Source organism: Arvicola amphibius, chromosome 15, assembly GCF_903992535.2.
Source record: "Arvicola amphibius chromosome 15, mArvAmp1.2, whole genome shotgun sequence".
NCBI lineage: Eukaryota > Metazoa > Chordata > Mammalia > Rodentia > Cricetidae > Arvicola > Arvicola amphibius.
In genome coordinates, this window is record NC_052061.1 from 45,058,973 (window position 1) to 45,072,610 (window position 13,638).

Consider the following 13,638-nt stretch of genomic DNA (forward strand, 5'->3'; position numbering starts at 1 on the left):
CCTTAGGTGGCCCTTCTCTTCCTAGGCTAGGAAGGTACCAACTCAGGAGACTGAGAGTAACTACGTAGAACCACTGGATGGGAAACTCTGATTTCATTCCTAGTGTGTCTTAGAGGGAGAGAGCATGCCTAATTAACACTGTCTTCCAACATCTGGGGCAGAGGTAGGGGTCTGCTTTCGCCAAGAATGTTCTGTACTTGTGTTGGAACCTGTGTTTTCTCTGCAACATTCCAAAGGCAAAGAAGCAAGATATGTAGTAGATATGCCTTGCAGCACACAGCTAATAGCACCATGGGTGAAATAAATCAAAACTACATAACACTTCCATCCAAACCTTAGGGTGACTAGATTGCCCTTGTTCACCTGCACGCAGACTGAATGATTAAAAATCAGATTCTAATTAAGTATGGACAAATAAATCAATGTTTTGGCTTTGATGATAGGAGGAACGTGTAAGTCGAAAGAAAGAAAACTCAGAATTTTCTTTCAGCTTCTGGATTTTTTTTTAATATATGACAATTCCCACTGGAAAGCACAGCTGTCCTTCCAGTTGGGTCACGTCAGGTAAGAGTCCTAGTTGGGCACATCATCCTGAGGCAAACACATGATGCTCACAAAATCATTAGAGCAAGTAGCCTTATTTTTCTGAGTAGATTTTAGACCACGTTGCTATTGGTGTTTGTAATTGCACTATGTTTAAAGTTAAATTGTAGCTGTAGAAGCTACCACCACCCTGTGAGACCAAAGAGAACATGGCAGGTTAGGCTGAAATGTTCCCCCATGACCACCCCAACCCCTCTCTGTCCTCAGATTTAACCAGCACGACCAGTGTGAGGCTCAGTGCTGCAAACCTTCTGTGCTTCGTAGATACAAATAGTACCTATGCCGCCCATGCCTGCTGTCGGAGTTCCTTTGGCAAGCAGGTCCACATAAGGGCCATACAAATCACTCGTCGACCTGATATATATTTTATTTGGTGGTGGCATCTGGAGTGCTATCCATGGTAGATCATATTCCGTCTATTACTTGCCCCAAACATCTTCAAAGTATTTCATAATATGTAGATCCTAGCCTCTTACTGATTTCCTGTTTACTGGACAGCTAGGTTGATTCCAAATTTCCTGCCACAACAGAGAATCTCTCCATGAACTTCCTGGTGCAAACTGCTTGACATGAGCACTCTCGAGAGTAGATGTCAAGAAGGCAAATGTATTGTTTTTACTCATTGTGGCCCAGTTGTCCTTGTAAGTCAATAGCCTGGTTTCCCTCCACGTTGGCTGTGTGTGAGCAAGACCCTCACAGAAGCTGACAAACTGCCAACCCCAGGCATTATGAAGCAGTCTGTGTTTCTACATAGAAGTAGGTCCTGTGCCCATGTCTCCTGCTTGTCTTGGCAAGATTGCACCATGTCACCCTCCTCTCTGCATCTGAAGTGCCTGAGAGAGGGTGACCACTCTAGCGGGTGCTCATGTAAAATTGCCTCGATCTCTTTACATGGAATAGATTTCCCTTAAACGTCCGCATCTTTCACCTGGGGTATCCGCACCTCCTCACTCCATCAGGCACTTTCTCTGAGCCTGGGTTTAACGAAGCTGCTCCTTACAGTCCCCATGCCCTATTAATAACTTCTGCTTCATTTTGTCTCTGCCTTTCTGAGCTCCAGGATGCCATGATGTCTGACCCCCTTTGTGCTTCCGTTTCCCCAGTACCTGTCCCAGGCATAGACAGGCATCCCATAAGAGGTTTAAAATGAAAGCTGTTGTCACAGAGCTACAGCCAAAATGGAATGAGAGCCTGTAAAAATAAATCGCACATCAGCAGAAGGAAAAATTAAGCTGTCACTCCGCTGAACAGCAGAGCTTTCTTTTCTGTTTTTCAGGCCCTTTAATGTGATGGAGCTGGGAGGAAAAGCTAAAGCAGAGCTTGGCAAATGATTTGTCTTTTTAATTCAGAGAATGATTGGCAGGTTATTCCCTTGCATTGCCCATGGGGATGAGGTCCTGACCATCCTGCCCCTTTAATAACCATCTCCCACCCTTTGGTCCTGCCCCTCCCCCTTAGGGACCACAGTGATGCGGATGACAGCATTTGATGCAGATGACCCGGCCACTGACAATGCCCTCCTGCGGTACAACATCCGTCAGCAGACGCCTGACAAACCATCTCCCAACATGTTCTACATCGATCCCGAGAAAGGAGACATTGTCACCGTGGTGTCACCTGCGCTGCTGGACCGGGAGGTAAGCTGAAAGGGCTGCATTTTCTCCTCCGTGAGAATAGAACACGGCTCCCACTGAAGGAAATGTGTGGGCGCCAAGGGCAGTCGAAATCACCAAGGCAGAAGCGAGATGTTTGTGCATGGCTGGGTGGTCAAATCTCTGAAGATAAATGGCTGGGATGTGACCCAGTCAGACACTGCAGGGCTGGGTGGCCCTGGTTATTTCTAGTCTTTCCACCTGGTGGCACATCCTCTTACTCTTCAGACTCTTGAGGTTCTGGTCCCTGTAGAAGGGAAGGGAGGGTCACATGGCAAAGGGGAAGAAAGGGGACAAAGATTACCCAGGTTGTTCTTGGTATAGCCAAGCAGCTCTGTTCATGTGTCCCCTCCCCGTCCCTGCCACCTCTGCCCTTCTTTCGTAGGCTGTCTGTAAAATCCCCCATCCCTCATGTCACTGATGCCCTGGGCCTTGACTGGACCGCTTATTGGTTCTTTGCTGTTTTGCCCAGTGTTTTTAAACTTTTAGAATTAATGGCCCTAACAAACATTTCAATTTAACGCTTCTTTTTCAAAAACACTCCTATTGGAAGGTTTTCTGAAAATGAGAAATTTGGGACCTTGGTCTAATGTCCACATACACATACCACTTGTCTCATGAGCTGTAATGGTCACAGAAAGCCGGTATCAGCTGACCCATTTAAACCGAACCTGTGCACAGCCCTTGTTTGTCTTTTGGCTCAAATACACTCCCATGTGGCCCTGTCCTCTCCTGAGTTCCAGGTCCACAGGGTAGCTCATAATGAAGTCACACATATCACATGGAAGTTGATTGTGCCTTCCCATTCGTCTACCTGAGATACGATCCTATAATGCGGTCTCTTGTTCCAGACACTATGATCTGGGCTTGACCCTGGATGGCATCTCTACTGTGTGACCGCCAGCCTTCCATAATGGGCTCAGCTTTGTGCATCTTTTCCCTTCAGTGTTTCCAATGGGAGCCACCTAGGGCTTAGGATGTCTTCTCATTTCCATTTTCCCTGCTTTTCCACATCTTTCATACAAGTCTGGGTTAGATAAGCCTCCCCTCCCTACCCTGAGACTCTACACGGTCCCCATCTCTAAGTTCACCAACCCGCCATTCCGTGCCAAGGCGCCTGTTGCCCCAAACTGTCACCTGTCTCATTAAAGCATCCCCTCTTCTACTGGCCTAATGCTGTATCATTCATTAAGAAGTCACTGGTTAAGGTGGTTCCTTAAACTTTATATTAATTGAACCGAAACTATAAAAAGCAGTTTCTGGGTCACACTCACCTCTTCCCAGGGCTTAGTAGTCACGTGTGTCTAGTAGAAGCTGATGCAGGAGGCAGTGCCGACCTAGAATTTAATACCATTTCCAGAAAGTTCTGATGGCCTAGATCATAAATTTGAAATCAAAGACTATGATCTGTGAATGTTTGTGTCTTCGCTGCCAAGCTGTGTGAACGCTGTGACCGTTCTAATTGTGTGTTTGTGGCCAAGGAAGAAAGGTGGGTTGAGTTGAAATGGCCCCAAAATTTACTCTTGAGGGCTAGGAAACAGACGGCAAGCATGGGAACGGAGAGAAAATGAGAAACTTTTATGTTAAATTGTAGTGGCCACTTAGAAAATCTAATTGTTTCTGGTTTAAAAACAAACCAGAAAGTAGAAAACCTCGAATTCCTTCATTTTATTTAATTTCCCATTTTCTTTCCAACCCTCCCTGTTTCTATGACTACTGCCTTGTATTTATAGGTATACATGCACAAGTGTGGTGTCAGTAGGTGTCCAAGGACATGTGTGTATAAGTGTGAGAAGGTCAGAGGTCAACATCAGATGTTTGTGTCTTCCTCTCCTGCTCATTTTTCTTAGAGATGGCGTCTCTCTCAGACCTGTGCTTGCAGAGAGACCCACCGGCCAGGGAGCCCCTGCCATATGCCTGTCCCTGCTTTCCCGGAGCTGGGATTGCAGATGCATACCACATAGTGTCTGGCTTTTATGTGGCTGTTAGGGATCTGAGCTCAGGTCCTAAGCTGACCTGGCAAGCACTTTACCTGCCCAGATATTTCCTTTTTCTTTGAGGATGATTGATGGCTTCCTGGTGTGGTCCTTATTGTTCAACGACCATGTGTGCGCACTCACACATGCGCACACACTCACACACACATCATGTCACATACGTCCTTTCTGTAGCCCTAAGCACTCCAAAGGTCCTTGTCATTTCTTTGCAACAAGGAGGCAGGACCAAATACTGTCATTTTGCCAACTCAGCAGCTCGGAGCACCCCGTGAGTCCACTTATAAATCAGAGGACCATACACAGCATTCTTAAAGTTTACATGGGGGACACACGGAGGACCTGAAGCTCCTGAGTCTCCTCTGGCTCTTGTTGAATGGCAATAAGTATGTCATTCTAGGAACGGAATTAAGCATTCCAATCCACAGTACATAAACAGCCCCGAAAAGGAGAAATTCAATTTAGCTGAAATTGGAAAATCAATGACAAGGAATGACGAGTGTCACTTCTGTGGGGGTTTCCAGAGTTCAGTGCTGAGCCAGGCAACACGAGCGCAATCTGTAGGAAAGACGTGTCCATGATTTGGGCGGGCGAGCTGAGCAGGAATGCTGGGCTCAGCTGCTGAGCCCACCAAGCACCAGCTCTGACTCTTTAAAGGGACAGAAACTGCCCATAGCGTTCAGATTCCCTGGTTTGCGGTATCTCAGTCTTCCTAGGCTGGACTCCTCTCCTGAGAGTCACACAGAGGTGTCAGGTCCCTTCAGCCAGAATGTGGACTTCCATGTCAGTTTTACCTCTGGAGAGCTCCCAAGAAGCCTTGCTATTCTGGGTGTGTTTAGCCAGCTGGGCGTTCAACACAGAGCTTACATCATGCTTTTGGGCCTGAGAGGGCAGCTTAGTGGGCACAACATTTACCTTGAAAGCATGAGGACCAGGGCTCGATCCCCAGAACCCAGCTAAAGGGCAGAATGTGGTAGGTAGTATACGTTCATAACACCAGCTCCGGGGTACGCAGAGACAGGAGGATTTGGGGGACTTGCTGGCCAGTCTGGCCTAATTGGTGAGCACCAGGCCACTGACAGACCTTGTCTCAAAAGAGGTAGATGAGGCTTCCAAAGTTTTCCTGCAGCCTACCTGCATATACACCCACATGGATGTACATACACACACGCTCACACTCATTATTTTTTTAAAGTAAAGAAGGGCAAGGGGAGATGCTCAGCAGTTAAAAGCATTGGTTGCCCTTGTAGAAGACCTGGGTTCAGTTCCCAGAGCCACAGTGGTAGCTCCCAATGACCTGTTTCATGGATTTGATGCCTTCTTCTGACCTCTTCAGGCACTGGACACAGACATGCATGAGAAATATCCATAAACACATAAAATAATGTTTTAAATGTTTTAAAAATAGAAAAAGGAAAATTTTTATATGCGACCTATGGACTTTGGTGTAATTTGAGTTTGACGTGTGTGTGTGTGTGTGTGTGTGTGTGTGTGTGTGTGTGTGTGTGTGTGCACATGTGCTGGCGATAACGAGTACAAACAAGCAAACAGCCCCTCCGTTCCTCAGTCCTAGTCCAAGAAGAGACCAAGCTAACTTACATCTCTAGCTTGTCGGGAGTGAGGACTCTAAAGCTGTTTCTCGTGAGCTCAGCTGATAGCAATGTCATGTTGATTTTCCGTGTGGCGTGTTTCCCCCCATGAGTCTATCTCCCAAGGAGGACCCAGCAGGAAACATTTGCTCTGGGGAGAGACAGATGATCTTGCATCTGGGAGGAGGTGGCCCATGCTGAGCAAGTGCTTTCAACCTGCCTATTTGTCTTCCCTGTTTTCATGGCTAATTTTTTCCCTGTGCGTGCCACTGGGGACAGGAGGTATAGCAGTGGGGTGGTGGCCTCTAACCCACTGCATGGTGCTTGCCATCCTTGCTTTTCTATTTCCTCCTCGCTCCCTGGGATGCCTTGAGAGGTCTAAATGAAGCAGGTGCCTTTGTCTTCACACTCCAAGGTTTAGGAGGAAGAGGATTCTGTCTGCTATTCCCTGACATATCCCCCAGCTCTTAGTACAAAAGAGGTACCCCAGAAGCTGCTCACTGAGTTAAAAAGAAGGCATGATGGGGAGGGCACAGCTGATTTGTGAGATCAGTGATTACCATTGTGAAGTCATTGATTACCATTCCATAGGGAAGCTCAGTGTCAAAAGACCACAGGGTGTACTTGGGAATCGAATGTGTGTTCCATTACAACCTTGATCATATACTTTCTTTGATATTCTACCAAAATAATACTCCCTAAAACAAGGATCCTTAGATTTCTGACCCATCTGAATATTGGCATTGCCAAACACAGTATCAGATGTTAATAGAGTCAGGATTTGTTGGCTGGATGGATACAGAGATGAATGGGTAAGTACCTGGATGGATAGATGGATGGATGGATGGATGGATGGATGGATGGATGGGTGGGTGGGTGGGTGGATGGATGGATGGATGGATGGATGGATGGATGGGTGAATCAGTGGATGGATTGATTGGTGGTTGGGTGAGTGGATGGACAGACGGACGGATGGACAGACAGACAGATGGACAGATGGACTGACAGACGGGTGGGTAAATCAGTGGATGGACTGATTGGTGGTTGGGTAAGTGGATGGATGGATGAGTGGATAGATGGATGGGTGCATGGATACATGGATAGATACATGGATGTATAGCTTATCGATGGATGCATGGATGCATGGATACATGGATAGATACATGGATGTATAGCTTATCGATGGATGCATGGATGCATGGATACATGGATAGATACATGGATGTATAGCTGATGGATGGATGGATGGTGAATGGTAGATGGGTAAGGCATAGATAGATATATAAATGACCTATATTCCTTAAGTTTGTATTATCTCAGAACATACTACCAGGTCCTCATTTTATTTTAGTTGCTAGTTTAGTCCTACCTCTATGTCATCATCCAGCAGTCTAATTAATGCTTTTGATGTCTAACTGGTACTAAGAGCTGCACTAGGCCTGAGACACAGCCCATTGATCCACACGGTGAATGGCAGGCCTGTGCGGAATCTGTGCCTCCAGCTCAAATATTCAGGGAAAGCTTGGTAGAAAATAAAGACCATATATCCTACTCAGTGAAATTGGGTTCGTCTGGGGCACTGTTTACTTCCTTTCTATGGCCATACTCAGCCACTCTGTTCTAACAGCTCCATCTGTGTTTTTAAACTATGTCTGGCTAAACTACAAAATAAAATCAGATAAAGGTCTCATGGTTGATAAATGGTCTATTTAGCTGATCATCTTGGCTGCTAGACTGGAATTCATCAGCTGGAATCTGCCAGCTTTTCTGAACACGACCACAATTTGCAACCTACTCAGAGCACCTAATGGTCAGAGAAATTTTATTTTTTTTTTCAAATAGAAACAGTTTCCAAAAGAGGCCCTTTAAAAAAGAGAGCCTCACATCTGCTCTGTAGAAGAGCCCTTGGTCTTCTCAAGGGGTTCAAGCCAAGAACTCCCCTATCTTTGTTTGAATTTGCCCTCTTTATTATGTATCATCTTGCAGATAATGTCGGCAGGTGATTGCCTACCTATAAAACATGCACTTGCTGAAAAAGAGTACAGAGCTGGTAATGTCTTGATGTTCTATTTGCAGCTGGCAAGGGATTCCCTAAGACTTCATCAATACCCAAAGTTTTAGACCAAATGTGAAAACTAGGAGAATTCTCTTTTTTTCTCCCAGGGGGAGGGTTTTAGCTCTATTGGCAATTATCCACAGTAAGGTTGCTGGATAGTTCTAGAATGTGTCAGAAATGAAGGTGGAAAATGTCGGGGAAATGTCTTTTTAAGATTTGTTTTCATCTGTGTGTGTATGTGCATGATGTGTATGTGCGTGGCATGTGCACATGCCACTTCTATGCACTTGCCCACAGAAGCCAACAGAGGGCCTCAGGCTCCCCCAGAACTAGAATTACAGACAGTTGTGGTGCTGTACACCTGACGTGGGTGCTGGGAACCAAACTGTGGTCCCCAGGGAGAGCAGCAAGCCCTCTTAACTGCTAAGCCATCTCTCCAGACCCCACCCCCCATGGATTATCATATGCAAAAAAGGAACTAATGAATTTGGATGCAAATCCTGAAGTCCAAAGAGAATCGTTTGCTTGGTCAAAATGACCCACATTATCGTGTTGTCTTGTAGTTGCCTAAAGGAAATTGTGAAAATGATAATATCAAATCAAGCTGCCCCAAAAAAATAAGAGATAGCATCTCCTCTATTCCATGAATAAAAATTAGAAGCAGTAGTCATATTCTTGGGGAAATAAATGTTCTGAGGCCGTTCTAATCTATGCTAATACTTTTCTCGTTACCATCATGTTTAAAAGATTGGTGATAATTGCATACAATTCAATCACGCTGCCAGGAGCGCTGTCTTTGTTTGCTTTGGTGGGCAGGACCAGAATTAGACAGTCACAGCCTCACCATCTCTATAAGCTATTTACTCATAAATATTTTTGTTTGGATAATTTTCTCCATTTTTTTCATCACTTGCTGCTGAGCAAATAGAGGAAGAAAAGGCAGAGGTAAATAAATTGTCTTATTATTTTTAAAACAACACATTATCCTTGCAAATGCAACACAGATGGTGATGTGCACAGTGGGACTGCACTCATGCTGCATGTCAGCAGGACAATAGGACAGGACGCTTCCCAGGCAGGATGCTAACCCCCGGGTCTGACATGGAGTTGTAGCAACATCGGACTCCCACAGACAAGTGTGGTAGAACCAAGAGGTAGCCGGTTCTCAGGCTCTGTTTTCACTCTCAGTGGATTCCAGAGACCTGGGTGCATCCAGTGACCCCCCCCCATCATCCTCACTACCATAGCTGCAGGTAGGCTACGTTAAAGCTTCATGTCTGTCTAGCTGCCCAATATGACCTCCGTTCATCAGAAATCTGATCAGAGAGGCAGGAGCCACAGGCACAGGTGCTGTCTTCACACTCTGGGCTTCTCAACCTAAAAACACAGCTTTCATACCAAAGGGAAGAAGAGAAAGTTCATTGTAGAGCCAAGTAAGAGAGGCCATGGGCCAGAACATGAATTTAAGTTACCCCAAATACCATGTTCCAATATGGTGACCGTATTATGAAGTTTTATAGTAAATAAAATTATACATCAAGGTACATTTCAGATACATTTCTGGAAATATCAGGTAGGTGGGTTGTGGCAAAGTAGGGGGGTCTCTATCCTAGGCCTCAGGTAATATTCTTGGGCTTCTTATTTGTGGGTTTACCAGATGGTCACAGAGGAGGCCACTCACAGTGCTGAGCAGTATATGACAATTAAAGGGGAGAGAAATGGTCGCAGATAACTTTGCTCCTAGCCTGTGGCATCCCTGCTCTCCCCAGCCACAGGAGTTCTAGTCAGTCGGCCTCATGGGACGGTTAGAACAAGTTTATTCTCCATTCCCTGGGACGGTCAGTTCATTCAGCTTCCCTGGGCCTGTTCCTCCGCCTGCCACAGTGAGGACATCCGCCATCCTTTCCTCGGAGGCTAACTGGGAAGACTGAGAGAGAGCATTGTCATGACACCTGACTCATCCCAAAGCACTCTGTAAATCTGACTTGAGGTCACTTCTGTGATTGGCAATGAGGCTGGAGATGCAGGAAACTGACAGACTTCCCATGAGCCCCAGGGAGTCAACCTAGACCTGGTCCCTGCAACATGGACTCTTTGTGTGCCATGAATCAAGATCAAAAGGCTCCCAAAAGTCAATGATCAATGGTGGTGAGATTAGCAAGCACCTTCGGATCTCTGCTGTGGAGGTTCATCCGGAGCTGCCTGGCAGGGAAGCAGAGGTGTGGAAGCAAACACACAGAGTGGCGTTTCTGGTGTTGAGCCTATGGGAAGAGTACAGGGCTAAGTGGAGAAGCAACGGTTGGAGCCTGGCGGTGGGAGGAGCAGCTGGGAAAAGCCTGGGGATGGTGAGGGGTGAAAGTGTGGTGTGGAGACACCACACAAGGCAGGAAGCTGGCACTGGAGCTCAGGGGCTTCTGATGCCTCTCTGAGGATGTGGGTATATCCAACTATACATGGGAAGTTACCAGTCATCACTTAGAGGTCAGACCTAGCCCTGCTCACCACTGTGTTTGCAAGGCTAGACTTGCAGGGATGGCTTCTTGCTCTGATGGGAAGTTGATGAAGGCCACTGAAGGAGCATCATGGAGGACAGGGGGTGCTCAAAGATACCAAATGGTTGCTCAGAGTCCCCCACTAATTGCAGAGGATGACAGGGATTCAGCATTGGATCTCAATTCTGCAACTGGTTTTCTGCTAATAAATAATCACTTGAGGCTCCTGTTCCTGTGTGTCTCTGGGCACTAGGTAGTCAGTAGTCACGTGACATATGTTGAATGAAGACCCAAGCTTGCCACCGAGAGAGCTTCATCCTTGGTGCTTTGACAAATGTTTTGATTCTCGGAATTTTCTCTTCATTCTGTTTTCTTTGTGGTCCTTATACAGCAGAAAGCACTTCAGATGTGGTGCTGGCAAGCCTGGAGGACTCTTCTGTCATCTCAACCTCTTCATCTCATTTTATGTGGAGTTGCCTAAAAAAAAAAAAAAAAAAAAAAAAAAAAAAAATGAAGAAATTTTCTTTTTTAGAGAAATCTCTTTCAGAGGTTCCCCCCCCCCCCTTTCTCATATCAGGCAAGAGCTGATTAGTGTATTATTGCAAGTTGTCGACAGAGATTTCTGTCCCACCCGGTCCCATGGCTGTTCAGTCCCAAAGAAGCACACAGAGGCCAACATTAATTATAAACTGGTTGGCCTATAAGCTCAGTCTTCTTGTTAACTAATTCTTACACCTTAAATTAGCCCATAATTCTTGTCTGTGTTAGTCACGAGACTTGGTACCTCTTATCAATGAGGCATCCCCGTTTTGCTTTCTCTTGGTCTGGGTGATGACTGCAGACTGAGTCTTTCCTCTTCCCAGAATTCTCCTGTTCTGGTGGCCCCACCTATACTTCCTGCCTGGCTACTGGCCAGTCAGCATTTTATTAAACAACGCAAGTGACAAATTTACAGGGGACAAGACCATTGTGCCACAGCAGCAAGTTTTCCTCATGAACAGATTCCTAGTTATCAAACCTAATTAACACCTTCTGAACCCCCTCTCATCAGTAGTCCCTGTTAGACGGTGTCCACTTGTCCTCTAATGTAGGATAGGGTTTTGGTTGAGTTCTGGTTTACAGTGGTAGAGAGAAACGGGACAGAACTGTACTCCTCTTGTAGTGAGGAAGCTCCTCATCTCCAGACAAGCTGCCTGGGCATCTTGGAGTGCAACTACTTCAGACTTAATATTAGAGCATGTGGTCCTAGCCTGGACAAAGATGGCTGTCAAGGCTGTGGCCGGTTTCCACTGTAAAGCAGTTTGGAGAAAGGTGACAGAAGCCACTACCTCAGATTAGCACAAACTAGTAGTAACATAGCTTCCAAACACAGATCTCCACGTGCCCAGGATGAGTGCCACATCCTGTATGGTTTCAGAGAACCCCTCCCTGCTGATGTTCTTCCTCGGGTGCGTGTGGCTAGTCACATTGTTAATTAGAACCCCTGAGGATGCCTGGTGCTGTGATGTCACGTTTGACATCAGTGGGTCTGCACATTTTAGACCTGCTCTCAGGTCAGAGATGAACAAACTCTTTCATGAACACCCAGATAACAAATCTTTCTGGTCTTAAGGACTCATGAGTAATCTTCAGAGATGGTTCAGTGGTTAGGAGCATGCACTGCTCTTGCAGAGGACCCAGGTTCAATTCCCAGCATCCACACTGGGTAGCTCACAACCACATCTACCTCCAGTTCCAGCTTCCAATGCCTCCGTCCTCGACGAGCACCTGCACTTAAGATCATCCACCCCTGCACAGACACATACACAGAATTAAAAGCAATAAAAAATAAATCTTTAAAATTTCAAAAATATTAAAACGGATTGACGAGAAAAAATAAGGTTATTACACAGTACTTTCGTGATTAATGGAACCATTTTAGAATGTAAAGAAATGCACTTTTCAGCTTGCAAGCAATCAAAAATTAGACAGCAGATTGGCTTTGACCCACAGGCCATAACTGGCAGGCACTGACCTTAATGATCACTGGTCAAGATGGCTGAGAAGCAGTGGCTTCATATATAGATTCTTACTTATCTCACGTGTCCATAGCTGAGGGCCACTCCATCTACCATATCACAGTTACTTATCACCCCCTGAAGAGCAGTTATCTGGACAGAAGTGAGTCCACGGATGGCGGGTTTGCCTTCATTCTTTTGACAGCAAAGCCCATTTCCCTCATTACTAAGAAACAGATTAACTTTGGGTAATTAAATCTTGACTCAACATCAGATTGCAATAATTAAAACAATGAGTTCAACCTAAGGACAATAAAAATGGAAAGTACTGTCCAAATGTGGACCTGTGGGCAGCACTGAGAATACCCCATAAGTACTTAGAAGGTAAATATAACCATTTAAAATGGTTCAAATACCTTTTAGCTAATTAACTCACAAAAATCTCAAAGTTGGGGGTGAGACCATCTGGGAAAGACTGTGTCTGTCAGGGCAGAGCCCTACAGTGGAGAAGGAAGATTCCAAAAGATGGTCAGCTCTCTAAGCAGAACTTGAAGCTGATGGAATTGTTGGTGGTACCATGGGCTGGAAGCAGGAGAAATGGGAGTAGGAGTGTATCCCCACATCCTTAGGCTCAATAGGGATTCCTGGGGAATACTAATCACCTGAAGACAGAAAGGTGCATCCTGCACCAGGCCTGAGACATTCATTCTGATCTCATGAGCCCTGAACTTGACCTTGTGGCTGTGATAAGACCTAATCTGAAATTAGACTGTTGGGCTTCTGCTGTGAATGACCATATGTCAGGTGCAAAAGTGTGTGCTTCTTGCTTAATTGACTCTTGATGACAAGCTTTCAAGGTGGACAAAGAAGCCCCAGTTACAGCAGAGGGAAAGTCAAGGTCACTGGGATTTGGACCCCTGTTGCAAAGAGACCAGCCTTCTGTAGGTGAGAGACTGGGAATGAGACGCAGAACAGGCAAGAAAAAAAAAAACAGACTTCTTTTCTGAGGGCTAAAAGCATGGTCGAGTCGCAGGCCAAACACTTCAGTTTCAGGAGAGGGTACCTGTGACGTCACACCAAGGTGAACCTTGTCACCACGTCTGCAGAGGACGCCACACGCATTCTAGTTTCTCTAGAACTGGCAGTGGATTTACATGGCTGAGTATGATGGTCACAAACACTCTCTCTCTGGCTTCTTGCCTCTCCCCCTCAGATCCCAGCAACTGATGAGCAGACCAAGTTGTGTGCATCTGCA

The 13,638-nt window shown here is 45.9% G+C and overlaps 1 protein-coding gene across 1 annotated transcript in view; it reads left to right on the top strand.

The window, feature by feature from the left end:
- Positions 1-13,638, top strand: part of Cdh13 (cadherin 13) — a 950,975-nt gene that overhangs the window by 736,006 nt on the left and 201,331 nt on the right. Inside the window, exon 7 of the mRNA XM_038312938.1 lies at positions 2,062-2,240. Within this exon, the coding sequence (XP_038168866.1) occupies positions 2,062-2,240 (179 nt within the window). The remainder of the gene's footprint in view (positions 1-2,061; positions 2,241-13,638) is intronic.